This window comes from Heliangelus exortis, chromosome 3, assembly GCF_036169615.1.
Source record: "Heliangelus exortis chromosome 3, bHelExo1.hap1, whole genome shotgun sequence".
NCBI lineage: Eukaryota > Metazoa > Chordata > Aves > Apodiformes > Trochilidae > Heliangelus > Heliangelus exortis.
In genome coordinates, this window is record NC_092424.1 from 35,064,427 (window position 1) to 35,090,754 (window position 26,328).

The 26,328-nt window shown below is 36.1% G+C and overlaps 1 protein-coding gene across 19 annotated transcripts in view; it reads right to left on the reverse strand.

The window, feature by feature from the left end:
• Positions 1-26,328, reverse strand: part of WDPCP (WD repeat containing planar cell polarity effector) — a 158,453-nt gene that overhangs the window by 85,087 nt on the left and 47,038 nt on the right. For 14 of the 19 annotated variants that reach the window (XM_071740146.1, XM_071740145.1, XM_071740150.1 and 11 more), the window contains 7 exons: positions 20,426-20,510; positions 18,611-18,655; positions 17,621-17,671; positions 14,990-15,060; positions 14,683-14,742; positions 6,674-6,788; positions 3,110-3,243 (listed from right to left, as the gene is read on the reverse strand). In XM_071740146.1, the coding sequence (XP_071596247.1) occupies positions 3,110-3,243; positions 6,674-6,788; positions 14,683-14,742; positions 14,990-15,060; positions 17,621-17,671; positions 18,611-18,655; positions 20,426-20,486 (537 nt within the window). In that variant the 5' untranslated portion in view covers positions 20,487-20,510. Of the gene's footprint in view, positions 1-3,109; positions 3,244-6,673; positions 6,789-14,682; positions 14,743-14,989; positions 15,111-17,620; positions 17,672-18,610; positions 18,661-20,425; positions 20,511-26,328 lie in introns of those variants that run through there. The other 5 variants (XM_071740149.1, XM_071740148.1, XM_071740141.1 and 2 more) reach the window with 4 other exon arrangements.

Here is a 26,328-nt window from a genome sequence, read left to right on the forward strand (position 1 = left end):
GGATTTTAAAAAATGGGAAAACTTGCAAAAGGTCGATATTTTCAGAACATCCTGTGTCTTACTTGTCAAAATACTTTTTAGAAGTGGAAAGAGAAACCACACATAAAAGCTAGCAGGTAGATGATACTCGAATCAAAACACATACACTTTCACAGCTACCACACAGCTTATAAACACTTTCACAGATACTAATTAGTGCTGCATTGCAACATTAACTTTTCATAACAATTTTACATGTTAACAGCCACAAATCTTTTGTAAACCTTTACATCTTGCATTAGACACTGCACTTTTGAACATGGAATAATGGCACTGAAAAAAAAAAGCGTGTGTTAATAATTGTTTTTATAATTTGCTGGTCTTCAAAACTGTTGTGATTCATAGAATAACACATCTTTCCTTTTTTCAAAGTGCAAATAAAGCTCAAGGAGGTATCGTTTAAAAAAGAAGAGGACAGAGAAAGTAATTCTTCTATTTAAGTATGTATTATGTAAAAAAAACAAACCAAGTTTGGGATAAATAACAAACTATGAGGAGGAAGGCATGGTTGACTTGTTTTATTATCAATAGCACTCTGGCAGTCCAGAAATGAATGGCATTCCCTGCCAGTGTTGCCCACCATGAGGCTGGACAGTGAACAATGTGCAGTCACGTCTGTCCAGGTACCAAAGAAATTGCAATGTAAATATGACAGAAATATAATGATACCATTATATATGATGGTAATCAAGCACTTTTCTCATTTTAGAAATGGGAATTTAAGTCCAAATACTATGTAAATTTCTCAAGGCTACACCAAATGTCAGAGATAAAGGAAAAGACTACAATCAAATTCCCTGAATCTTACCTCCAAATTTAATCCAATAGTAGTTTAATACCAGAGCAAACTCCCTTTCAATTCAATTTCTCTTGAAGAAGACAAATCAACCTTAAGTATATTTATTCTAAAGTGTGTATTATTACAAGTTTGCAGACTTGCAATTGAGGAACATTTTTTGTTTCCTTTGTTACTACTGATACAGACAGTATGTTGATCGTACCTCTGATCTTTTAGCTTTTGTAAGTTTGACCAAAAGCAGCCACAAAGAGCTCTAATTCAGTGTAGAGAGCTGACATAATATTTCTGCAGTAGTGAAGAATACTTTCTGCTGGCTGACACTGGTGCAATTTTGAAGATAATAAAAATTATATTTAGCTGCCTAACTAGCAAGGCTCACACAAAAGCATATTCAATTAAAAAATGCAAATGCCTTTTTTTTGGCTGGCAAAGAAATAATCCATAGTGATTCCCACTGATTTCAAGAGAAAGCAAAGTTAATATTGAACATGGAGGCCTTTCCAGAAGCTCAGCTGTGTCAGCAAAGTACTGAACATAACAACCCTATTAAGGAGTAGAGCAGATATTTCTGGTTTCTTAGGGCAAAGAGAGTTTTCTATGGATTAGGCTGTCCTTTCCCAAGAAAAAATCCACCACAATCACTCAATACAAAAAAGCTCAGCAATACCTGGAATGAAAATATATTTTCTAAATATTAATTAAGGAGCTATGTCCATAGCTATAATGGCTATATATATATAGCTTATATACAAAGGAATTATATTCCATAGGCCAGGCACAAGCACATATCATTTTAAAGTAAACTACGTACCAGCTCAGTTCCTGGTGAACAGTGAACTGTCTCAAATCCACGTTATAGAGGTTGGATCAATCTCACAGACACAAGTCATTGCTGAAAAGAGGCCCTGAACTGAAACAGCCTGGAAAATGTATTAGATATTCATCTTTGCAGAAAGTATTTCTGCCAAGGAAGTTAAAACCCAATATGGGAAAACTTAAATTAAACATATCCTTAAAAAGCTCACCTTGCAGATGCAAACTCCCTTATGTAAGGAAGCAAATTACTGAGAGGCTGTCAAGGGGAAAATATTTGCTAGCACAAGATGGTTTTCCCTAACGTCTGTCTGGTCTGAAAGAAATACAACCTCTCTCTTTTGCTTAGTACATATTTCTACCTTTCTTGGGCAAGGGCTTGTCTCTCCTTTGTTCTTGTGGCGAATTTGATGCAGTCCCTTTCCTGCTCTGCCTGTTCAAAGTTAATTGCCTTTGGATGATTATTTTTTCATACTGTTTTTCATACTGTTGTAGCACCAAGCACTTCCACCTAAGGTCAGCCACTTCCCTGATGCCAAAGAGCTTATGGTCAAGATAAGTTATGTCTACACACCTATTCCACCAAGGACACAATGTAATTCAGCTCGTGATGAGCTGGTTTCTACTGAGATCCAGCTAGTATAGAGCCAGCTCAGCTATTTCCAGACTACCTTTCAGCTACTGCTGTGACTATGATATAGACAGACTCATACATAAAGGGCTGGAAAAAAAGGGAGTATTTTAATCTTCACTGTGTAAGTAGTGAATTGAGATAGAGAGACATCAAGTTACTTCCCTAAGGTCACATACATAGTTTGTCAGTGGTGAGAAACTCACCTTCTATATCCGAGTCCTAGCTCAGCAGCTTAATTGTAAAACCAACTCTCCCAACAATATGATTACTGTAACTAGAGGGGAAATTAAGATTTCTGCAAAGAACTACAACAGTCTTGGAACTCAGACAGATGACTGAATTATCATAACTTTATGAGTTCGTGTATATCAGCTAAGCCATAGTAATTGACCATGCGTGCATTTTTAGCCCACAGCAAACAAGAGGTAAAACACATTAGCTTAAATCTTTTACACTGAGGTTTACCATTACAGATTTTGCTTCATGCTTGTTAGATGCTGAGAATGTGCAAAGGGTCAGTCACTGCTGCTCAGCTGACACAAGGGTAATCTGTTAAGCAGGGGTAACTCAACTGTGTGTCTGAGCCCTTAGCCTAAATACAGTAGAAAATTGGATCCCTCTTAGCACAGCATTTTAACTCATTAACTCAGAATGCCATGTAATTTTTTTTTTTACTTTTCAATAACTCATATTTTTAGAATTTGAGCTGTTCTGATCAGTTGTACAAAGGTTTACAATTTACACTGCTATACAGTATCAGCTACTGCTAGTGATTCATAACGTAAAGTAAGCACAGTATTTACAGCCACCATTGACAGCTATACCTTAAAGTCCAAGCAAGAGAGTTTTTCCAGCCTTTTGTTTACATCAGAAGAATCCATCTTCTTTGTAAACTGAATAAAGCAGAGCTGGTTATGGTCCTCAAATGACAGGATGATGAAATTGTCTGTGAGAACAGCTGAAAAACAAACAAAAATTGGCATCGCTGTAATACCTGTTTCTAGGAACAAAACAAATTACTGAACCCTCCACTGAGACATTGCAAAAAAGCAATTTTTTCAAGATGGTGTCTTAAATATTGCACGGAAGCCTCTGTAATCTCCTAAAACACATCAATGTGTCATCCCGCCAGCACCTTCTTGGAAATGAGAAATAAAGCCTAGGGAGTACTCTGATTACATAAACCTGAATAAATTATCTCATATCAAGTTACAACTACATTCAATTGTATGTTTTATGCCCTTCCACATTAATTTTCATCTTGGTTCAGCCTTCAATATTTATTTATTTATTTATTTTAAACAACAATGCAGATAACTAAGATGGAACAGACTCCCTTGAAGTCTAAAAAAGTGCAGTGGAATCCCTACTTGTTATCACAAAGAGACCAAAGACTTCAATATAAAGGAGAATAAGTAATTTGACAACGAAATTTCATTATAAAATAGTATTTAGCATGTTTCCCAGGCATTATCCAGTTATCTAAGCAGTGCCCACATTTAAAGAGATGTCTGAGAATGAAGTCAGTCATCACAGTAACAAGTATCAGATCACTGGAGAATTGCTAATGAGATTCAGGTTTAAAGTAAAACCAGAAAGCTGTTTTCAGAAAGTAAACTGAGAAATCTCTGCTTAAAGGAAAATGCCAAGTAAAGTGGAATCTGATTTCAAAACAAACAAACAAACAAACAAACAAAGCCCTGCAGAACCATACTTGAAAAACAAGGGAAAAACCCTCACATTTGTGACTAATATCCACAATTTTTAAATGTGTTTTATGATATCCTTATATAGACTGACAGTTTAGTCTTACATATAAGCAGTGAAAACTGGCTACCCATCTTTGCTGTGTTTTAGTCTGATTTACAACCAGTTTTGTTTTCCAATAGTCATGCACTGGCACAGCTCTGAAGTATCTGGTATGCAAATGATTAAGGGTAAAGTTTAGAGCCAAATAATTGCCTTTGAAATGTAGCATTAACACGAGCTTTTGAGAACAAAACACAACAGAACAAAAATGAAACAGTGATAAAGTATCTGACATTGTGAATTAGAAGCTATAACCGAGATCCTACGCACACATGAAAATTCAAAGCCACTGAGTATAGTATCCTCAATCTATACACAGTTAAGGTATTTTGATATCCTCACAGGCACACTTTACATTAAAAATGCCTTATGGCACACCTCAGACACTTCTGAAATTTTTTGGTTAAAGGAAAAAGCCCAAAACCACAGGATTCAAAGATCCCTGGGCAGGTGTGAATGAGACTTGTTTATCAGCATCTGATGTTGTCCTGGGCAGGACTGGAGACCAGCTGGACACAAATGCAACTGCAGGCATAGGGGGATCAATATTTAGAGACCCTAAATAGTTATCTGCTGCAGTCAGATAACCCTAAAAAGGCAGGCAGTGTAGTTAACATTCTAAGTACCAGGACTTACAGTACTCAGTGCCACAAAATCATTCAGAAAATGAGAAATGCTATTTTCTTTTAGGGATGTAATTTTTCTATAATCTCTAATTAAATTTATTTTTTAAAGTTTGCCTATAAATAATAACATTCAGGAGGACTTTATTAAAGGCAGGAGGATTATAAATGAAGTCTTAATTCTGTATTTTGTTCATACAATCTGACCTTTATCCCCAATATTAAGAGGGTATGCCCTGAGTTAGAATTACCACATTTCCTAAGTAATTTTGGCAGATTGTAATCCTATCCATTTCTACATATACACAATTGTTAAAAAAAGAACTATTATTTTTATACAGACTCCTTGTACTAAAGATCAATTTTCTTTTGGCCAACTTTATAATCACAACCCTAATTCCAACCTAGATTTGGAAAGACATGTAATTATGTTGGATTAAAGCTAATTTATTGTAGGACAACATTAGGTCATGGTTCTCACATAAGGATAGTTCAGTATAAAAATTTGTATTTTGAACACTAATTATCTGTGTAACAAAAGTATCTTCTTTTGCAGTTCATGAAAAAAACACACTATTGTAATGACAGGTACTGCAGATTTTGCTTTTACTGAACAGAAGCAGTCCTGTTTCACTTCCAGACATGAATACGACATGAGTATTACCAAACATGGAAGTTTAAGAAATTCTTGAATAAGTGAAAATACAAACAAACCATTATAGAACATTATTATAGTAGTTTGAGTGCTATAACTATAAGAAAACAGTGATATTGTTTTATTATTGCTTTAGTTCTAAGCTTTTTTAGTTAGCAGTAATTTTCTAAAAAAAATTGTATTTCTATGACACATGTAAGGCAAGATATGTATAATTAAATCAATTAATTACTTTTAAAGACAGTATTCTAAATAAGGTCTATAAACAACTTCAGTTTTGGGTATAACTTCAGCTTCCATGCTTTTCTATTTTTTGTCACTTGTAAGTTTGAAACCCTCCCTCTGGAAACACTAGTCACTATATCAAATAGTGTTTTACACCCTTTGTATAATCAGTTGTCTACAAATGAAGTTAGAGTTGATTTTTTTTATACTACAGATTCACTGCCATAGTTATGTTAATTATTTTTCAAGCTAAACTACAATATACTGATAAGAAAAGTTCAAGGGGACACCAAAGAACCAGGCCAATATTCAAAAGATGCCTGGGTATGGCACAAAATAAATCATTAAGGATCAAAGCTAAATCTAGCATATATTCTTCTTAAAAGGATGTATTTTGGGCCTACTTTTAAAGAATTTGGAAGATAATGCACAGGTAATTCCATATTCCTGATAATGCATATGCCAAGAGACTGACACCTGGCTGGGTTCTCAGTGGAGCTTTGTAGAGACACATTGGAAAAGCTGTTGTCATATTATAATGCTTTAGTTTTCAACAATAAAGTATATTTTCATAAGTTTCACACACTAGTACATTTTCATAATTCTTCTGTATTACAATACAACTTTATTTCTAGCACTAACTAGTTAACAGCAATAGTGAGATTCTGGAAATCTAGAAACTAAGTCAGAACACCTCCATGTAACCGATGTTATCCTGCTTTTTCTACTAAGTAAATATTTTAATAATAACTGTCCCATGTAATTAATCAGTTGGATAATGTTTGGTTCTGTTCCATTTTCCCACTTCTGAAATAAACACGAGTTCAAATGGTATGTTCACAGTGTAAGAAACTGAATTTTAGAACCTCCTTCAGTAGTTGACAAGCCTGAAAACTTTGATGTTAAATATTATTCTTAAAGTGTTCCTAGTCCTGAGGGTTGTAACTATGGCTTTACATGCAATTACTTGTTGTGTTTGCAAGTCCCCAGTGGCAATAATTAGTCTACCTCTTGACATACTCTTTCTCTACTCTATTGTTAATGTAGGCAATTGATTTGCACGTGGGTGTAATTACCATCACTGATGGTGTCGGAGATGAGCTTCCCCACCAGGGTCCTGTCAATCACCAGTTTCTCCAGCTGTGGCCCAGAAAGGCTTAGGGACACCAATATACCTGAGTGAAAGAGGAGCTACATCCAAACAGAGAGAAAACAAGACATTAGGAATCATTAATAAAGTGAAACATTCCAAGGTATGAATTAGTAGCTGTCCATTACAGAGTAATCTAATTTTCAAAATTACAAAGCAGACTTACTGTTGATAAGAAGATGCCTCAGAATGAATCTGAACTGTTTTTCAATGAAAGGGAGAGGTGTATTGTGACACTGATTACAAAGGTACAAATTACAATTAAAATTACTAAACACTTGAAGATGATGCATACTAAGTCCCTGAATGTGGCAGAAAAGATACAGAATTAGTCTGTTAAAAATGGAGGAAAAATTCTGTCTTGAACAAGTAAAAGGGTGATGCTGACCACTGTCATCTATCAACCTTATTTTTTCTGTATAAAATAACTGAATAACTTGCATGAAAAAACATATAAAGTTTGGCTTCATATAATTTTATATTAGCATCACAGATTAAAACCATCCCTTGTTGCTGTTCTTGTTATTTCTGAACATCTATATATTGTTTAACTTAATGGTGCCCTACCACAGTGATATCTGTGGGCTGCCAATAAATACATGTGCTCCTTGGCATAAAGTTATAGATGTCTCTCTTAGAAAGAGGGAATTTAAACTATTGCACAGGACAGAGGCTTATTTCAGAGTTAAGTGAATATTTCTGCCTAATTAGTCTCAATTAAGTGATATATATAATCTCAAAGACTAAGTCACAGTACTTATCAGCTCCTTCTGACACTGTATCTTGTATAAGGGAGAGAATGCGCACTGGGAGGAGTTAAAAAAAAACATTTCTTTTTGCATAATTAAGACCTAAGCTTACTAATTTTCTGAATGCAAGGATTACAGAAAAAAAAAATCAGAAAACAAACCTCATAAAATTCTCTGCTCAACTGAGAGTTGACCTCACTTTGCCAAATTACTCCAGTAGCAGGAGTACATGACAAGTTTTATTAGAGAGATGTTTTCTTAATAACATGGTAAAAGATAATGTCATGGGGTTAAAAAAAAAAAAAATCTGACCTTAGCTCTTTGCCAAATATGGGTTTTACAGAAACCTTGACGTAAGAACAAGTGAAAAAATCACTATTGTGACTTTAATCTTCTCATGCAGTACTGAAAACACAAGTCTATTTTGATTCCTTCCCCAGTGCCACCTCTGATCCTGCAAGCTGCTAGACCAGATGACCTCAGCTCCCAAAGTTTCTGGCCAGGTCTCATTCCTACTTCATGACAGCCATTCCGAAGGACTCATTCTGGCAGCTAGGTTTGTCTCCCTCTAATCAGTAAAAAAAATAATCTTTAATCATTCAGCAGAGGCTGTACCAGCCCTCAACTTGCTGAACAATCTCTGCCAAAGGAATCCTCAGTGGAAAGAGTTGCAGAGTTGTACAGAGGGCTCACCAAAGGCAAGAAATCTGGGCCTCCAGCTTGTTCCTGCCTAGCAGCAGACTTTTAAAGAAATATATGGGGTTTTTAAAAAGTTACTATTAGAGAAATACTTGCTCTTTTAGTAGAATTTGGCATAAAAATCCCTGTTTGCTTTATGCTAGAGGTGAGGGACAGACATGGTTGCAATATACTTTTTAATACAACACAATGGTACATAAACACCAGGTGAACTTCCTGGCAGTGAAATCCACTGGACTGTATAATAAATAAAAAGATTGTAGTGATATAATTGAGCTTTACCCTTCTGCAATGCTCTGCTCCCAATAATTTAGATATGAAAACTCTCAGTTATACATACTTTGCTATATTAGTATAACTCTGTGTTCTCTGTAGCAAAGAACAGGACAAGGATATTTTAAAAAAATTACCGTCTTGCCCTGCCTAATATCTTTAATCAACATTTTTCCAATCTGTCTTCCAGTCAATTCACAGTACTTTGAAAATAAATTCTAGTGAGGCCTGAAACAGAAACTACCTGTGATATGAAATTAATTTGTTAAGAACAAATTATCATTTCCCATTCTGATAAAGTCTAGTCATGCATTTGTTTGATAAACAGATAAACAGTCAATGTTTCAATATTCCCCTATCATGACAGATGTCCTTTAAGGTTTTGTCCTAGTAAAAATGTTAGACACAGTTACACTCATGCAGCTTTTATTACAATCTTGCAAAATTTTATTTTATTCTTATGTTGAAGTTAGATTAGATAAAATCACAATTTATTTCCAACCTGATAATGTTAAGTCCAGCAAGGTTTGACTACAGTTAGCTATAACTGTCTGAAGAACCTAGCTGAAAAAGTGAAGGTTGAAACCCAGAAGCTGACAAACTACAATGCAAGCAATGGTCAAGAAAAAAACCCATAAACATTCTAGAAATACCACTCCTAAATTACTGAATATCAGCCTGCCAGAGAAAAGTAAACAGTGAGAAAACAAAATCACACTTGTTGCAGAGCTAGAATAGAAATCTATGAAAACTGCTCCAGTGTCTTATTACAACACATGGATATAAGTTTAAAATATTGTGCTTAATGGTTGTGGCTTATTCTACATCTATGAAAACAGTCATTAAACCAATGCTATGTATTTTCAATATTGCATAGCTATCAACATGGCATACTAAAGTGACAAAATAGTAAGTAATAATATAATTTCTATGGCTTTTATTGTTTCTCTCATTGTGCTCCCTCCTTCTTTATTTTTAAAGTAAAGTAGTCTTTCACATTATGGTTCTGATAAGTTTGGGATATTTGGGCAAACTTGAGTTTTATTTTAATTAAAACTTTAACTTTAAATTTCTGCTATAGTAGTTTACGATGGTTGGTAATATACCTTTGCTCACAGGTTTAAGTCCTTCCTTCTAGGAAATATAGAGTCTATATTAAAAATTAAATCAGAGACTTTACACACTCAATGGCTGTGTAAGGTTAGTATTTCTTCCATGTCCCTTTAAATGTACTTTGGATTAGAATGGGAGCTTTTTAAAAAAATAGTTCTTAAAGTATACCATGGAATACAAGCAGGTAATTTAAGTAAAGCTGGAAAATTGTTGAGTCACCATCCTGGAGGGACTTAAAAGATGTGTAGATATGGCACACATAGGGATGCACTTTAGTGATGGACTTGGCAGTGTTGGGTTAATGGTTGGACTTGTTGATCTTAAAGAACTTTTCTAGCCCAAATGATTCTATGATTTTAGATTCTCTTTCATAAAAAAATATCCTGCAAAAGAGAAAATACATGCTTGAATTGAAATTTCACTATTTTAATTCCTTACTTAACATGTGGTATATGCAAAGACAGTTGCATGATGTAAGTGATGTTATACATAAGATTCCATATTTAAGCACATATTTTGGTGAATGGGAACAGTACAATCATAAGCACAAATTAATATAAATCAAATGTAGATGACTGCAAACACAGATCCACAGATCCCCAAAAATAGTGCTTGGTAAAGAGTTAAAGCAAATCTAAGAGGCACTACTTAGCAAAGCACAAAGTAATTCCACCTAACAGTTATTTAATTAGGGAAAGAAGCTCACAATCATGAAACACATTGCAAATTTTTCAGACTGAAATAGTGCAATGTGAAAAATAAAAATCAGTAGTCATCTCTAAAGCTTTAACAGCCTCAAGGTGTTCCCAAACAAAATATGAAAGCATGACTTCATACCTATCAGCAGAATAAGCATAGCCTTTATACATGAGTGTAGTAAAATGTTTGGGCATCTGGTCGTTCTACGTGCTGGGAGTGGTTTTTTTGTGTTACAGAGGAATTGAATGCGAAGACTTTGACAGAAGAAATGATGTACTTTGAGTGCCAAAATGGTCCTCCAATGAGCAAGAAAGACATAAGTAGAAGGGGAAGAGTTATTCCTTCCCTTCCCCAATAGTAAAGCGCTTCAATACGTATTGGAGTTACTTTTATTAAGTAAAAGACTTAAATAAAGGCTCACAACTTATGGACTTCAGTAGAACTTAAGCATGTCTTTAAGTGGATTCCTTTATTCTTGGAAGCCTTAGCCCTGGACTCTTCATTCTTGCAGCTTAGCTGCTTATCAGCCCTTCTACCTAAAAAGATACTGCAAAGCAAAGCCAGGATTTGCTTCTATCTGATTAAAATTGGAAGGGCAAAAAAAATGCCAGTAAAAAATATTGCTGCAAACTGTTTTCTCATACAGAGGCCAACCAACAAAGCAATATGCAAAAGAAGAGAATTGCAAAGCATTTCTTGTTCAAGCAGGTTCCCAGGGTTTTTCCCCACCTCTTCATTCCAGGTTGCTTTCTTAGCCACCCTACTGTAATTACTCTGTTGCATGCCTTGTTACAGATGAAATTATTGTTGTTACATGTTACTGTTTCACAATAATCAATGCATTTGTACTTCTCTAACTCCAAATCTCTAAAACCACACAACACATTAATGGCTATGATCAAAACCAACAAAAGACCCCCTTCATATGACTGCAGTGCTCCTCCTAGTAACTGGTGATGGGTCCTAGCTTCTCATGTATTCTAACCAGAATGTCTTGATTTTGAGATCAGCTGTGCTACTCTATGTTACCACATATCTTGGTTAATCAGTTTGCTTATGGGCACTGTAGGTGATACAACAAGCCACGTCAGCAAATCTTGCTGTGTATCTCAATTCAGAATCCAGTTCTAAGTATGCCATTGATGACAACATAAAAACCAGTCATAAACATCTTTCCAACACAAAATCAAATAAAACCAAAGTCATTTAGCAAATAATAAATATATATCTCTTTCATTAGCAGGTACCAGATCCAATTTACATCTAGTGCTTGGCTTTTATGCACTGAAGTAATTCAGTGTGTTTAATGCTGCATTGCATGCAAATTTAAAACTAAAAAAGTTGGTAATCAAATGTTCTGGCTAGATCTCATGAATTTTTACTATCTTATATTGTAAAACCAAACCTGAACCAATGGCATCATTTCAATGGATTGATTTCATCATTTTGTGGTCAAACTTCAAAGCATTCCAAAGAATTAGAGGAGACCAAGAGGATGGGAAGCAGAGAGAGCTGAGTTGAGTAAGCTCAACAATATTGATAAAATTAATTCCTTAGTTTATTACTTCTCAGCAGGGAAAGCTGGGGAGTAAATTGTTTATTTAATTATAAACAATACAGTGGAATCTTACTGTAAAGACTTCTTGTCTTTTTTCCTGTCATCCTTCTTCTATGGTCTATTTCTTCCCCTTTGACATCAACTAACTGAAGATTACAGGATTATTTCAGTAACTCATAAGAGGTCATCAAACTGGGGTTCAGAAGTACCACACAGAAATGGTGTGCATTCAGATCCTACTGGAACAAGTAGAAACAGAGCTAAAGAAAAGACCCCAGTCATTTAGAGCTCAACTAAGCTCTCTTTTAAATAGGAGAGCAAACTCTTTGACAAAAAGCTCTGCACAGTCTAGGTTATGTTTACATGAACTGGCACATCATCTATTTCAGAAGCTCTAAGCAGTACTAAAATGTATACTTAGGACTGCAAAAATAAAGGTCAATTTTTTCTCTTTTTTTTTTTTTTTTTTTTTTTTAGGACAAGGAAGTAAATATGAAACCTCTAATAGACTATAAAAAAAAGTAACAGGAGAAATGTTGATGCATAAAATGAAACGTTAAGAAAGGTATGAAGCTGGGCCACAGTTATAGTGGTTCTATGCAAACTCCTACAAAAAAGCCAATTTCTAGACATACATTCATAGAATGGGCAAGTTAATCTGCATGCAAACTAACTAGATTTGTTGATGAGACACATGCATGAAGTCTAATTGGTCATTCACACACCTACAGTTACCATGACAAAGCACCTTCTGAAGATTGAAAAATGTGAAAGCTGTTGAGTTAAATATTTTACTTTCCATAAATGAAATAATGAAATAATTCCCCTACTTATAATTAAAAAATAAATTTTTAACATCTTTCCCAGAAGCTTCAGAACATTTGTATCAAAACAGAAGACTTCAGATATTCCTGCAAAATCCTCAAAGACATGTAAAGCAGCACAAAAACAAACTGACATGAAAAACTAATAGAAAACAGATCTTCTGTTCTAGACTCCCAAAAATTATTAATTTTTCTCTTAATTTTAATCTGTTGGAAAGTATATCTTTTCAGGAAGATAAAGTGAAATAACAATTGTTTTGGTAGAACATTCTAAACTCTGTTGAAAATTTCAATTATTGAATATTAATATATGAAAAAAAAATGTTTTGTGATTTAGAAACCAAAAGCAGATCTAAAGGACTGAGAAATAACAGTGGTTTTTATCTACAACTTTAACTTTGGCTATGTTATAAGCTATGCTATCCTTATTATTCAGACTGTGAAAGCCATGTAAATACCCTAAAAAAATGTATCAAGCTATCCCTTAACAAGATTTAATCCAACATAGGGGCAGACTTAATAAAGTAAGACTAAAATATCCATCTCTTTCATTACCCTTGTACAAAGAAATAAGTAAAATTTGTATTTGTCTCCTTGTTGTCTATGTGAGCCTGAAACTACTTAGAGGTTGCTAAGTCAAAAAAAGTTTCAAACAGAACTGACAGTCAACCAAAGGTGTTACATTATAAAGGCAGGATGATCAAATTTTGGCAAGAAGTTCACTGTTCATGAAGCATGTCTGGGTAAGGAATGCCAGTAGATGCAGACTGATGGTAGGGGAAGGAAAATGATAGAGGCAAAATGGATAAGGAAAGCAAATGAAAAGACATTTCTGTCTGGGAAATAAGGGAACACACTCATGTCTTATTGACTCAGTATTTCTTAGCCAAATTCCTTTCTCAATGAGAACAATAATAATGGGAAAAATGAGTCCTCTAAATTAGCATACAATTAATATTTAAATCAAGTTCTAGAAGATTAACATTCACAGATATATACTATGTAATCTGTACATGAATGATATACCATTTACTAGCGATAAGATCCGACAGGCAAATGTAGCTTAGACAATAATATCTTTATTATTGATACAAAACCACAATATCCTACTTGGCATGTCAGATATCTAAAATTTATGTTATTCTTAAGGATATTTCTGGAATTTCAGCTGTATAATGCTAGAATATTTAATATTTATCATGCTTATACACATTTGGAATGACCTGAATTAGGACGGAAAAAATACGAATCTGAAAAAGTGTAGAAATTAGAATACAACTTTTCTTTTTAGAAACAGTAACAGGTTCAAGTATTCCCCATGCCAAAGCAGCTTCAAATACACATTCCTTCATGAACAATGAAGACTGCAGAAACTTATAAAATACATCACATGTGTTTTTTAGAAGAAGCTTATGATTAAAGAGTCAGAGCACATGTCATGTTTAGGTCTCCCATCTAACCTACTGGTCTGTGTTAATGAGGATGTTGAAAGCTATTTCTTGTTCACAATATGTGGAACCTAGTCAGAGAGCACGGCTATGTGTGTGCCACATGTCACAATATTTTTGTTCCATAACTTGGTTTAGAGTTATAGCTTCTCTCCCATATTAGACAAAGATAAAGAAAAAAGATTTGCAACAGAAATGTAAATAATTGAGATATAAAAATGTAATATAATATATATTCCAGACCTGTCTATATATTTTACCTGGTCCCTTAGCCAGCTATTTTGAGATTCAGGATGGTTTCAGATTCCCCAAACAATAATCTCACAAAATCAAGGCCTTTTAATGTAATTTTGCTTGTTGATAAAAAACAGATTTCTGTTTTGTAGCATCTATTCCAGGTTAGAAATTCAAGTAAACACAATCTGCATAATAAGAGCCCATGCATTAAAAAAAAACCAAAACAAAACAAAATTTTCTGTATTAGTTAACATTTTAACACTATTGTATCAGTCACAGATTGGCTGTTTGGCTCCACTGACTACACACTGCAAGAGCTTGTAAAAATCTTTTACCTGACACATATGTTTGTTCCTCCATTTGCTCAGCATACACTGACTGTTTTGCATTAAGTCCTAAAGGACAACAGAAAACAGAAAGTGGAGTACATATTATCACTATTGGTTAACCTATTTCTGGTTTTCAACTTTATAGATGAAGCACGTCACACAAAGATGCAACTGTTTTAGAACAGCCCATCAGACAAAAGCATATTTATCATCACTGGGAGAGTTGGGTCTTTATGAAAATTAAAGGTGATGAAAGAGGTTTGAAAAACGGATTATAGGTTGCTGTACTTGAATGGAACTTTCTGAAACCTACCTCTACCTCCTTGAGTGTATCTCGCAGTTTGTCTGGTCGCTTGTTTTTCAGTAGCCAAGGATAATCTCGAGCTGGCAAATAAAAGTAAAAAAAACCACAAAAAACCAAAACAACAACAAACCTAGAGAAATATACATACATAGGTGACTGTGTGTATATATATATATGTGCATATATATAATGTGTTTGTACAAACATAAATTCACACATAAGGAAAAAAAATTCTTTCCTGTGGAAACACGAAACTAACATTTCTAGGAGTTACCTTAAACATAAAACTTACCTCTAATTGGAAGGAAATGGTTATGGTTTCTATTGGCTTATATTGTCAAATGATATCCTTTTGAAAGGCTCTGTCATAGGAGCATTTGGAATGAAATATCCACACTGACCATGACTTCACTACAGCAATTGTGTACAAAGCTCTCAGTATGTAATACCTTACCCAGCTACACAGCCCTTGCAATGAAAAAGCATCTTGCATTCAGTATGTTAACTCAGATTTAAGTTATCAAATCCGAAACAAATACTATTATTTGGAACTAGCATTTCATTGCTAATTTTAAAAAGCAGGCACTAGCAGGTTTGAAAAATACATATGCATGAATATATGCATATATAGAGGTATTAACAACAGGTAATTGTGAAAACCATAACTAGTATTATGGAATATAGCTATTTATAGGATTTGTTCTTGAAAAGTTGTCTTAAGACTCTGCCAAGTAAAGCAAACAAGAAACTGCATGACTGCTATAGTCCTTTAACAATTTTATAAATGTCGGCAAACTATTGTGAAAATTCTGGCCTGAAAGATTAATCCTGAAACCAAGAGGCAAAGCTTTGCTTCCTCTGAAGTTGCTAGTAATTGGCTCGTTTCATGGATGAGAACCAGGTTCTAACAACTTGTGAAATTTCATCATTTAAAAGTGAGAGGGTTTCTGTTCGTAAGTATACAATGAAAAAAACCACGAGAAACTAGAACACATTGTCTTTTAAAAATCTAGCCTATTTAAAGGAAACTTGATGAAAAGTTTTGAGCTCTAAGCTGTCAGTTTGTATGCCAACTTCCAGACTGAATGACTTAACAGTTCTGTTTAAGCCTCCCTGCAAAAAGGAACTTACAATAGAAGTGTTATAGAGTGAAAAAAAATGAAGGATTTCATATATCAACAAAAGAGCACACCAACACACAACTTCTCTTTGTATTTTATTGGACTGAAGCCAGCGTTGGTGGAACTGTTATGATAATATTAATTAGGCATGTAAGATCACATTTTCAATGGATGCCTTCACAAATACTGGAATATATATGGACATATGCAAAATGGGAAATTACCTGTGCAGATACCAAAATATATACACAAATCAACAGTTGTAAATAACATTACCCAATGCTCCTTTAAGAAATGTGCTATACAGGACTTTGTGGCTAGGCCACCCTTATATTTACATCAACAAACTACAGTTGATGTAGCTTGTGCAGCTTGTACAGCTTGTGTTCCTTTTGCATGTCACATCTCTATAAGGTAAGTTCTTCTGTACAATAGGGGCTTCTGTATAACAGGGTTCACCTGGGCCTGTTCTTCTATTCACACAGAAAGCACCTGTAAGATAATGCTGTGCAAAGCACAAGGGATGTAAATCCATTGTGCTCCTCCCTACTTATAACCCTTTCTCACCTTCCCACCTTTATCGAGCTGTATTGATGGTGACTGACACACAACCCTCTACAGCAGGTGTAGATTTACCACATGGCTGTCTGCACCTTTATACCCATTCCCAGGGGGCCTTCAACCTGCTCCAAGAACACTCTATGGTGCTGCAAAGAACTTACCCTTCCTTAACACATTTTGCCTTCAAATGCACACACAATTCCACATCAATTTTCATTATGATAAAATGTTAAGGCCTTTCTTACAGCACGCATAGTACTCTGTGAAGTTTTCTAAAAATCAGTCAGATTTTTCTGTTGTCATGTAATAACATTTGAACATAGTGAATGCTCTGAGCAATACTGACTTATGCAGGAGCTGTAAAACCTGAGCTAAAGAAAAGTTGTACTAACACAAAAATCTGTAACTGTCACAATTCTGCTGCGTTATAGCATAGACTGAAGTTGCTTTTAACTTGATGATGCAGGAACAGTGCAAATATTTCAAAGAGAGAAGTTTTCTATGAAGGCAGTGGATTATTATCCTTAAATTGATTTTGTTCAAAGTATTTTAGCTATAATTCTCAGTTATTTCAATTCAAAAACTGATTGGAAAAATGTCTATTTTTAATCTCTGAGTAAATTTCATAAGGAAAACTCTGGATTGTGATAATTTTTCCAGTTCCTCTTGACAATGGATTTGAGATGTAATACACATTACCATGCTTAGTGACATAGGAAAATCAAACCAAACCAAACAAAAACAAGATTACAAATATACCAGGAAGGAATAATTGCAACTTTTCAGCTGTTCTGTGCTGTGGGGTTTTGTGACTCTCTATCTCATATGGCATGTGGAGAAAGTTAAACTGGAAGTAGTCTGAGGATATTTTAATGCTTTAATGCAGAGGCACCACCAACCTAAATCAATAATTTGGTCTTTTGGTATTTATAATAAGAAACTCAGAAAATGTCCTTACATTCAGCTAGCTTTTGCTTCTCTTCTAAGAAACCAGGCTTCATCTGTGATGCTAAAGGAAAGAAAGTACGAGAAGATGAATGATAATCCTTACAACTGCTGTCAGCACATATATTAGAGAGAAGATTCAAACAGTTGAATAAAACACAGAAATTCACAAAAATTAAGACAGCCCCAATGTTTTCACCTCCCAAGGCAGATATCTTAAATTTGCAGTGAAAGAAAGGCTTATGCAGCCCAACAGGTGGGCTGGTGTTACTGAGCCTATCAGATAGTGAAGTGAGCTGCAACTGAACCCAGAAGAGAAGCTGAGTCAGTCTGTCAGCAGAGCCATGGAGACAGTGAATTAACCACAAAACTCAGCCCATGGGATGCCTACACAAGCCTCTGCTCTAACCCGGCCACAAAAGAGGAAGTAACTCTACCCGAAAAGACCTTTTGGCCCATCCTGAAACTTCTAGGATTAACAGGATTAATCAGATAAAGAAAATTGATCGTTCGCTCTGAAATGGCCATTTCAGATACCAGGCAGGGAAGGATGCAGGAGGCCAGGGCTGGCACTCCGGCGCGTTCAGGATGCCCTCTGCTGGGATTCCAGCAAATTCCCAGCCACCAGTGACCGGCAGCCGGCGGCCCCAGCCTCGGTGGGGTGCTCTGGTGTTCTGCAAGGGATGAGAGGGGGATGAAAGAACATAAAAATATAACGTAAAATGTAAGAATTTCGAGTATGAAATCCCACTGAGGCTTCTAACACAGGCTGGCTTTATGTGAATATTTTTCTAATTTTTTTCTTCTGTGGAATAGAAAGGCTGTGGATACTCTGACATAACTTGGGAGAGAATCTCCTCCTGTGCTTCCTTACCCTATAGAAATACAGAGGAATATATTAACAAGAAAACCGAGGAAGCATTTATCAGAGCAAGCAATTGGTGTAAAAGATCGAACACTTGGAAGTTTTGTTTAGTTTTAGTTACAGTTATCTAGGTTTTACCTGGCTCTTTCTTGTCACAGTACTGGTGGATCCCAATATCTTCATCTATACAATGTAAATATATTTAGTTATGGATATGACACTGGAAACAAAACACAACTTAGCAAGCAAAGTTTGGCATCTCAATTTTTGCTAGATGTAACAGAGAGCTAGGTTTCAAAATATAAGTGAAAAAAACTATTGCACATAGTCTGAATACCAGTGGGACTTTGAAGAACAAGCAAGCAAGAAAAGAAGGACGATGTGACAAAACTTTACATTTACGTGGAGCTGTCATTTCCTTCAGATATGGTTTGATTCTCCTCCAGCTGCCAACATACAAGTTATTTTTACCACCTTCCTAATTAGCATCTTTTGTGTTCTTTCACAAGGAAAGGTAAGGATCACGGCAAAAAGTACACCTTAGAATAACTTTAAATGTTTTCTGATGTTTGACACAGCTGAGCTAAATAAAGACAGCAGGAATTTATTTAAACATTCACAAATGCATAAAGCTGCTCTTTAAAAAGATCCAACATTTTTAATCTGTAGGTATTATTATCTACCTGGTTCCCATGGCAAAGGAATTTGGGTGTTTCAGGTACACTGGGACTGCAAACCACACCAACTAGTTCCTAATGTGGCTGACTGGTAAATACTGAGGTGTGCCACAGCAAGCTCCACCAAGATGATCTAAGTATGGCTTTAAGTTGCACTGTTTTAAAGTTGTAAGTTTGACACTGCATCCATCTCCTTCTAAATTCAGGGAAAACTCCTTCTAAACATGGGGAGAAATTCCTTACATCAAGCAATGTGGGAAGACACTGCAATGGCAGGCAGCTTTTAAAAGAGGACAGTAGTCCTCCCTTCAGCCCCAGATTTTTAGGATGAAGTTTACAGGCAATGAATAAATGGACAGAGTGGAGGAAAGAAGATCAAAGGTGAAAAATAGACACAGTAGGCCAGAGTACAGCTTTAATTACAATAAATCACAATTATGTGCTTACTTAAACCATCCTACTTTTCCGTGAAATACAGCTTTTGAATTTATATTATGGTTTTTACAGCACAGCTCTCACACCAAGATGGGATGCCCAGATATATTGAGTCAATGTTTGAATAATAACATTCAATTGAATAATTTTGCATATAATAATATATTATATTATATATATAATAATATAATAAAGTTGCATTAATATGCAACTGAATGTCAATAATATAAAAAATGATAGCTCAACAAAAGCATTGTACACTACAATTGTCAGGAAGTATCATAACTAATATTTTATATGGCCCACTTATAAATCAGTGGGGTTATTTTATTGTTATATTTTAACAATAGCAAAGCAAAATGAAATTAATGTCATTTCTGTGTGGCTAGTAATTAGTCACATGTCTCCTGGAACAATCCATTAATAAGATAAATACAATATTGTAAATATAAAATTTCAAATAATCATGCAAAACACCCAGAACATGCAGTGATTTTTTATTTTCATGTTAAGTGCAAATCACAATGCTTCTGCAAATCACTTGACTATTAATCTTCATTCACCCAAACTAGTCATTAAACTGAAGCTTACAGTCAAGTAGGGCATAGCTTCCTAAAAAGGAAAATGCATCCAATTAAATATAATCTTAACATTTTTCACTTGAAAGGATGCTCCCATTTTATGATGAGATAAGCAAAGAAGCTGACCAAGTTCAAACGTCATTTTACTGCCTAATTTTCTTTCCCCTAAGTATAAAACCCACTTCATTTGGCTACTGAGAATTTTATACCACTTTAATATTCATCAACAAGCTTTGCTTTTTGTTTTAGTAACAGCTCACCTCTAATATGCAAGTTAGTCTTCAAAGACCACACGAACATCTCAGTCAGACAGAAAGACATCTGGTGGAAGATGAAGCCTCAGCACTATCAGAAGAGGGAAAGAAACTGTGTGAGCAAATTAATTATCCTCTATCAGCAGTGAAACTACCCTTATTCTGGAAACTAAGTGCTAGAAGAATCTAACGTTGATGATATTTTATTATATCTAAGTTGTAATTTTCAGCTTCAATAAAATGAATAATGCATGGGAAAGTAGGGTATAATAAATGTGTATATGTCAATACATATATCAGAGACAAATCAACATTTCTTTAAATTTACAGGTGCTCTCTCTGCACTCTGCACTGTAAATGTTTTTGTGGTTGATGTTTTTCATATATAGATTATAAGCTATTTTTACTATATGGTTATTACCCTGGCACATGCAAAAGTTTAGCCTGGATTAGATTGGAGAATTATACTTTCATGCAAATTTTTAAAACATTGTAAATTAAGAAATGTCAGTGCAGTTAAACGTTTTTAAAACATGGTATTTGCAGACAGTAGGTATAGTGCTAAATATAAAAAATTATGTTGCTCTAAATAAAAGAGAGCACTTTTACTAAATCAATTAAAGCTGAAAAAACAATAGTTCTGAAGCAGGAGGCAACTGTGTTTCAAAGGAACATTGGCTGCCCAGGGAGGTAGCTGAGGCTTCAGCCCTGGAGGTATTCAAGGTGAGGCTTGACAAGGCTCTGTGGGTGTCCCTGCTTATTGCACGGGGGTCCCTTATAACCCAAACCATTCTATGATTCTATGATCTTCTGAGACACATTAACCAAGAGAAGACTTCTGCTTTCCTGCAGTGTTGTACTTATAAAAAGGCCATCAGACCAATTACTTTTTTCAGTAGAAGCTGGGCTGGGAGGGGAGTTTACACAAATACAGCACCACACTTATGAACCACTGCTGGTATGGTATTGTACTTGAACTTTGTCCTTTTTTTAAGTGGACTCTTCATTTCTTTTCCACTAGTGCCCTGTAGATAATTAATCAGTTACAGGATGATCGCAGAATTCCTGTCACATGGAGTACCAGTTGTTTAGGTAAAGTGTTATGATGAAAAAAATATGTGCAAGGATCCCAGGCAGCATCATAGAAGCTATTGTAATCCCAACAGATCTATGAGACCTTGAGGTATTATTACTCAAGCTAATATGCATGTTTTGATGCACTACCTAATCCACTGAAATAGCACCATGTGGAAATAGTATTTTCTTTACACTGCTCCTCAAATGTACAAAAAGTCTTGCTCACTTATTAAATCCCAGAGTACTATGACAAAAAAAAAAAAAAAAAAAAAAAAAAAAGGCAAATAAAAGCTCACAACACACATCTAGTAAATGGAATATACTTTCATCTTGGGCGAGAATGAGGTTTGGGAAAAAACTGTAAGAAGATTAGTAGTATGGTGGTCTGTTGAACATGGGAACCATTTTTGGCATAAATATGGATGAGGGCAGCCCCTCATTTTCCATGTGGACTACAGCAAAAGGAGACCGTACAGTATAATTTTCTTATTTGGTTTATCTTCTTTTACCTTCTTACTTTAGCAAGTGAAACAAAACTTGCATTCCCCAAGGCCCATAGATCCTAAGATTAGAATCTCTCATGAATAGGAAGTCACTGAATTGAGTGAACTTCTCAAAATCCTATCATGGTTTGACTGAAAAAAAACCCCACAAACCTTTGATTGGCAGATGATCTGTTCAGCTGGAAAGAAGGCACATATACCAAGAAGAGTAGGAAAACTTTCACACAGCAAATAATCTAACATAAACTCCCCAAATTACTCCAAAGCTTGTATATGTAGGCTGCATGGATCCTTTTAGTTGTGTCCTCCTACTGAACATAAAGCTACCCCGTTATGTTTTAATGGCCTTCCAAACTGGCAGAGCAGAGAACACTTTTAAGTCCTTATTTTTTAACTGTCAGGGACATAGAGGCAACTTTCCAAAAAACAGAAGCAAGCTTTCAAATGAGCACTAAATACTGAACCTCCAAGACACATACTTTAAAAAATTTGCCCTCAATAATGAGAAAATGTAAGAAAATGATAAAAATGATAAAAACTTCCAAAGAATTGCATTTCAGTTCTGCACTGAGTAACCAAGATGAAGCAAAATCCTCCATAAATCTAAAAAGGAAAAATAGATGTTGGTTATTCTTGAGTTTAGGCTTTTGTTCTTCCTTTTCTTTTGAGCCTGAGCACTCACAAACAGCTAATTATCTGAATGCTGGCTATTGTTGTGCCAGTGAGAATGGACACCTGCCAAAAAATACTGGTCCAGTCTAACAATAATCTGAAACACCTTCTGATTAGTTATAGTTTACAGAGAAAAAAATGGGAAAAGAAGCAAAAAAGAGAGAAAATCTGGTTCTGTAACAAAACATAACACTGTAAAGCGTGAATACTTTTTTTAAAGGAATTATTCTTTCTTGTTCCTTTTGAAGGAATACATATCAACTTTCAGAGTTATGCAACCTCATCTCACCATTTACCACATCATTATATTCCAACACAATGGGGATGAGGATGATGACAACAGCTACTTTCTGTATTTGAAAAGTGTCTCTCAGAATTTACTACATGAGCTAGGCCCTGCTATTGCAAAGAGGTAGGCATGAAAAAAATTAAGAATTCCTCCCATTGAGCTTTAAGGATTCCACCCCTCCCTCTTTAAAATTTATTAGAATTTGGAAAAAATTGGATTAAATAATTCTATTGTTAAGGTACATCAGAAATGCAGTTTAATAGCTGGCTCTTTTTCTGGCTCGTGCAACACTGACTGTCTGCTTTCACAGTATCTCCACAAACAATAGTCATGGATATCCAAGTTGTTGCAAAAGCTTACTGACAAATTGAGATGTTCTGCAATGGTTAGCCTGCTCCAGGATCCATGTTAGGAGTCCTTTGTTTAAAAAGAATCCTGTCTTTAATAGGTCTTTGTTTAATTGCTGTTACAGAAAATAACCATCTGGCCACTGTGTAACATCAACAAATGCTGACATTGATACCTAGGGTCCACTTGCACACTTTCAATATACCTGCCATAGTGCCAAATAATTAGGAGCTATGCACTGCATGAGTGATTCAGGGCATTGATACTGTATGTCTGCTCTTTCCATACAGCTAATTGACAGAGAGCAGTGCTTGGGAAAGCAACAGCCAGCTCCCCACATGAGCGCATCCCGAGAACACAGATCTCTGAAAATATGTTAGGACCTAGCTAGTGCTTGAGAGTAGGAAACATCTGACCATCTGAACTTTGCAGCTTACATGCCAGAGGCGTGGCTCAGTGTCACAACACAATCCCAAGTCCCCCTCTAAGAGTTCATTCTGTACCAGAGCCAGGCTACAGGACATTATTGAATGACCGTCCACTTATTTCATTGAAGGCAGTGGGACAACATGCTCCAGAAATAGTGTTCCTAGCAAACAAGCAATAAACAAGGGAGATCCCCTCCAAAATATTCCTGTAGTTTGGGACACACTCCTAGGAGAAGAAACAAGGTAAAACACATAGCTCGTCAGAAAGCCAGTACCTCTAAACCACAGCAAGGTCAAAAAGCTACTGCAGTAACATGCATACATGTATTAGACAAGCTGCTGCAGACAAGGGTATCTGCAGTTGTTTTAATATTAAATGCCCAAAGGAAATTCTGCAGAAAACATTTTCACTACTGGAGAGTTGGGCTGATTCCAACGGGATGAGGTTCAACACGGCCAAGTGCCGGGTCCTGCACTTTGGCCACAACAACCCCATGGGGAGCTCCAGGCTGGGGACAGAGTGGTTGGAGAGCAGCCAGGCAGAAAGGGACCTGGGAGTCTGGATTGACAGGAAGCTGAACATGAGCCAGCAGTGCGCCCAGGTGGCCAAGAAGGCCAATGGCATCCTGGCCTGTATCAGGAACAGCGTGGCCAGCAGGTCCAAGGAAGTGATTCTGCCCCTGTACTCAGCCCTGGTGAGGCCACACCTCGAGTCCTGTGTCCAGTTCTGGGCCCCTCAGTTCAGGAAGGATATTGAGGTCCTGGAGCAGGTCCAAAGGAGGGCAACCAGGCTGGTGAAGGGACTCGAGCACAGATCCTATGAGGAGAGGCTGAGGGAGCTGGGGCTGTTCAGCCTGGAGAAGAGGAGGCTCAGAGGAGACCTCATCACTCTCTACAACTCCCTGAAAGGAGGGGGTAGCCAGGGGGGGGTTGATCTCTTTTCCCAGGCAACTCTCAGCAAGACAAGAGGGCATGGTCTCAAGTTGTGCCGGGGGAGGTTTAGGTTGGATATTAGGAAGAATTTCTTTACAGATCAGGAAGTGGAATGGGCTGCCAAGTGAGGTGGTGGATTCTCTGTCCCTGGAGGTTTCTAAGAAGACTGATGTGGCACTCAGTGCCATGGTCTGGTAACCACAGTGGTAGTGGATCAAGGGTTGGACTTGTTGATCTCAGAGATTTCCAACCCAGATGATTCTGTGATTATATGATACTCACATGACATCAGAATTTCTTGGTAAAAAATACTACACCAGAAACTATTTTCTAAGAATTGCACAGATCACACTCCTACTGCAGATTGCTTTCATGTTCTATGAGTTTAATTTTTTTCCAGAAAATGGAAAATGTAATATCTACAATGGACTCTGATTCAGAAGAACATGGCTTTTTTCCCATGTGACTTTGGATTTATTACAAAACAGCTCTAGTAGTTAGATTCCAGACAGATTACCCTCAGTCTTAGTTCTGCCTCCCTGTCTCTGGCATCACTACCACTCATTCCCAATGTCTGATTTGTAACTCAGACACAAATGTTCAACAAACAAGGTAAGTCATCAAGTCCTCCTACAACTTATACTATGTTTCCATTATGTAATATTTGGAGCAGATATCATTGCTCGTTTTTTCTTCCTCTTCATGACCAATTTCTCCTTCACCAAGGAGAGAAACTCCCTGCAGCACAGATATGATTCAGAAATGTAATATTTGTAAGATAAAGTTTAGATCGAACTATGTGCATTAGATCAGTAGTTACTTGCTGTATGCTTGAAGTTGATACAATTTTTTTGAGTAAAGCATGTAAAATAAAATTTTAAACGTATTATCTTTTACATTATAGTTACATCAAATTTACTGTAATTATTCATTTAAAAACAAACCAGTAGAAATTTGTCTCTGTCATGTTCCTATAGCTAATAATTGTAAAATATTCTCTCAATCCTACAAGATAGGCTTCCACTTTTTACAGTGCTGCAAACACGGGGAGGAACAGGACAGGAGAGGGGATGAAAAGAGTGGCAGGTTGCAGGGAAAAGATGAGGGGTGGGGGAGTCTGAGACTGCAATGGATGGGGGAAAGAGGGCAGATGTAGGGACTGTGAAGAGCATATACTGTATATATGTGTGTATATGTGTTTACCACACCAGCATATGAGACAAGCACAAAGCACACATCAGCTGGGCATGAGGAGATCACTGGAAATTCTTTGGTTCTGTTGCTTGGTGAACAAATTGCCACACAGACACTGCCACAGGTACTTGTTTGATACTAATGAATGGAGGAGAGGAAGCAGGCTACTTTTCAACTGTAGCACTGGCAAAAATGTTTAGAGCAAATCATGCAGATAGGTATATGTGCATATTTTCTTGCTCCTGTGTACAAGTCTAGTAACTACAGGAGTCCGATCAGGTCTTAAGGCCTTGGCTCAATGAGTCCATTGACAAAAGATCAGTTCTGAATTTTAAGCCACACCACTTTTAAATTTCACAAATGTTTCCATGTAAGATGTCACAGGAATAGCACAGAATGGCAAAATTTTAATTTGTTTAGAAGTTAAATAGGTGCAAAAAGGGCATCCTGATCTAGTCTCTCACT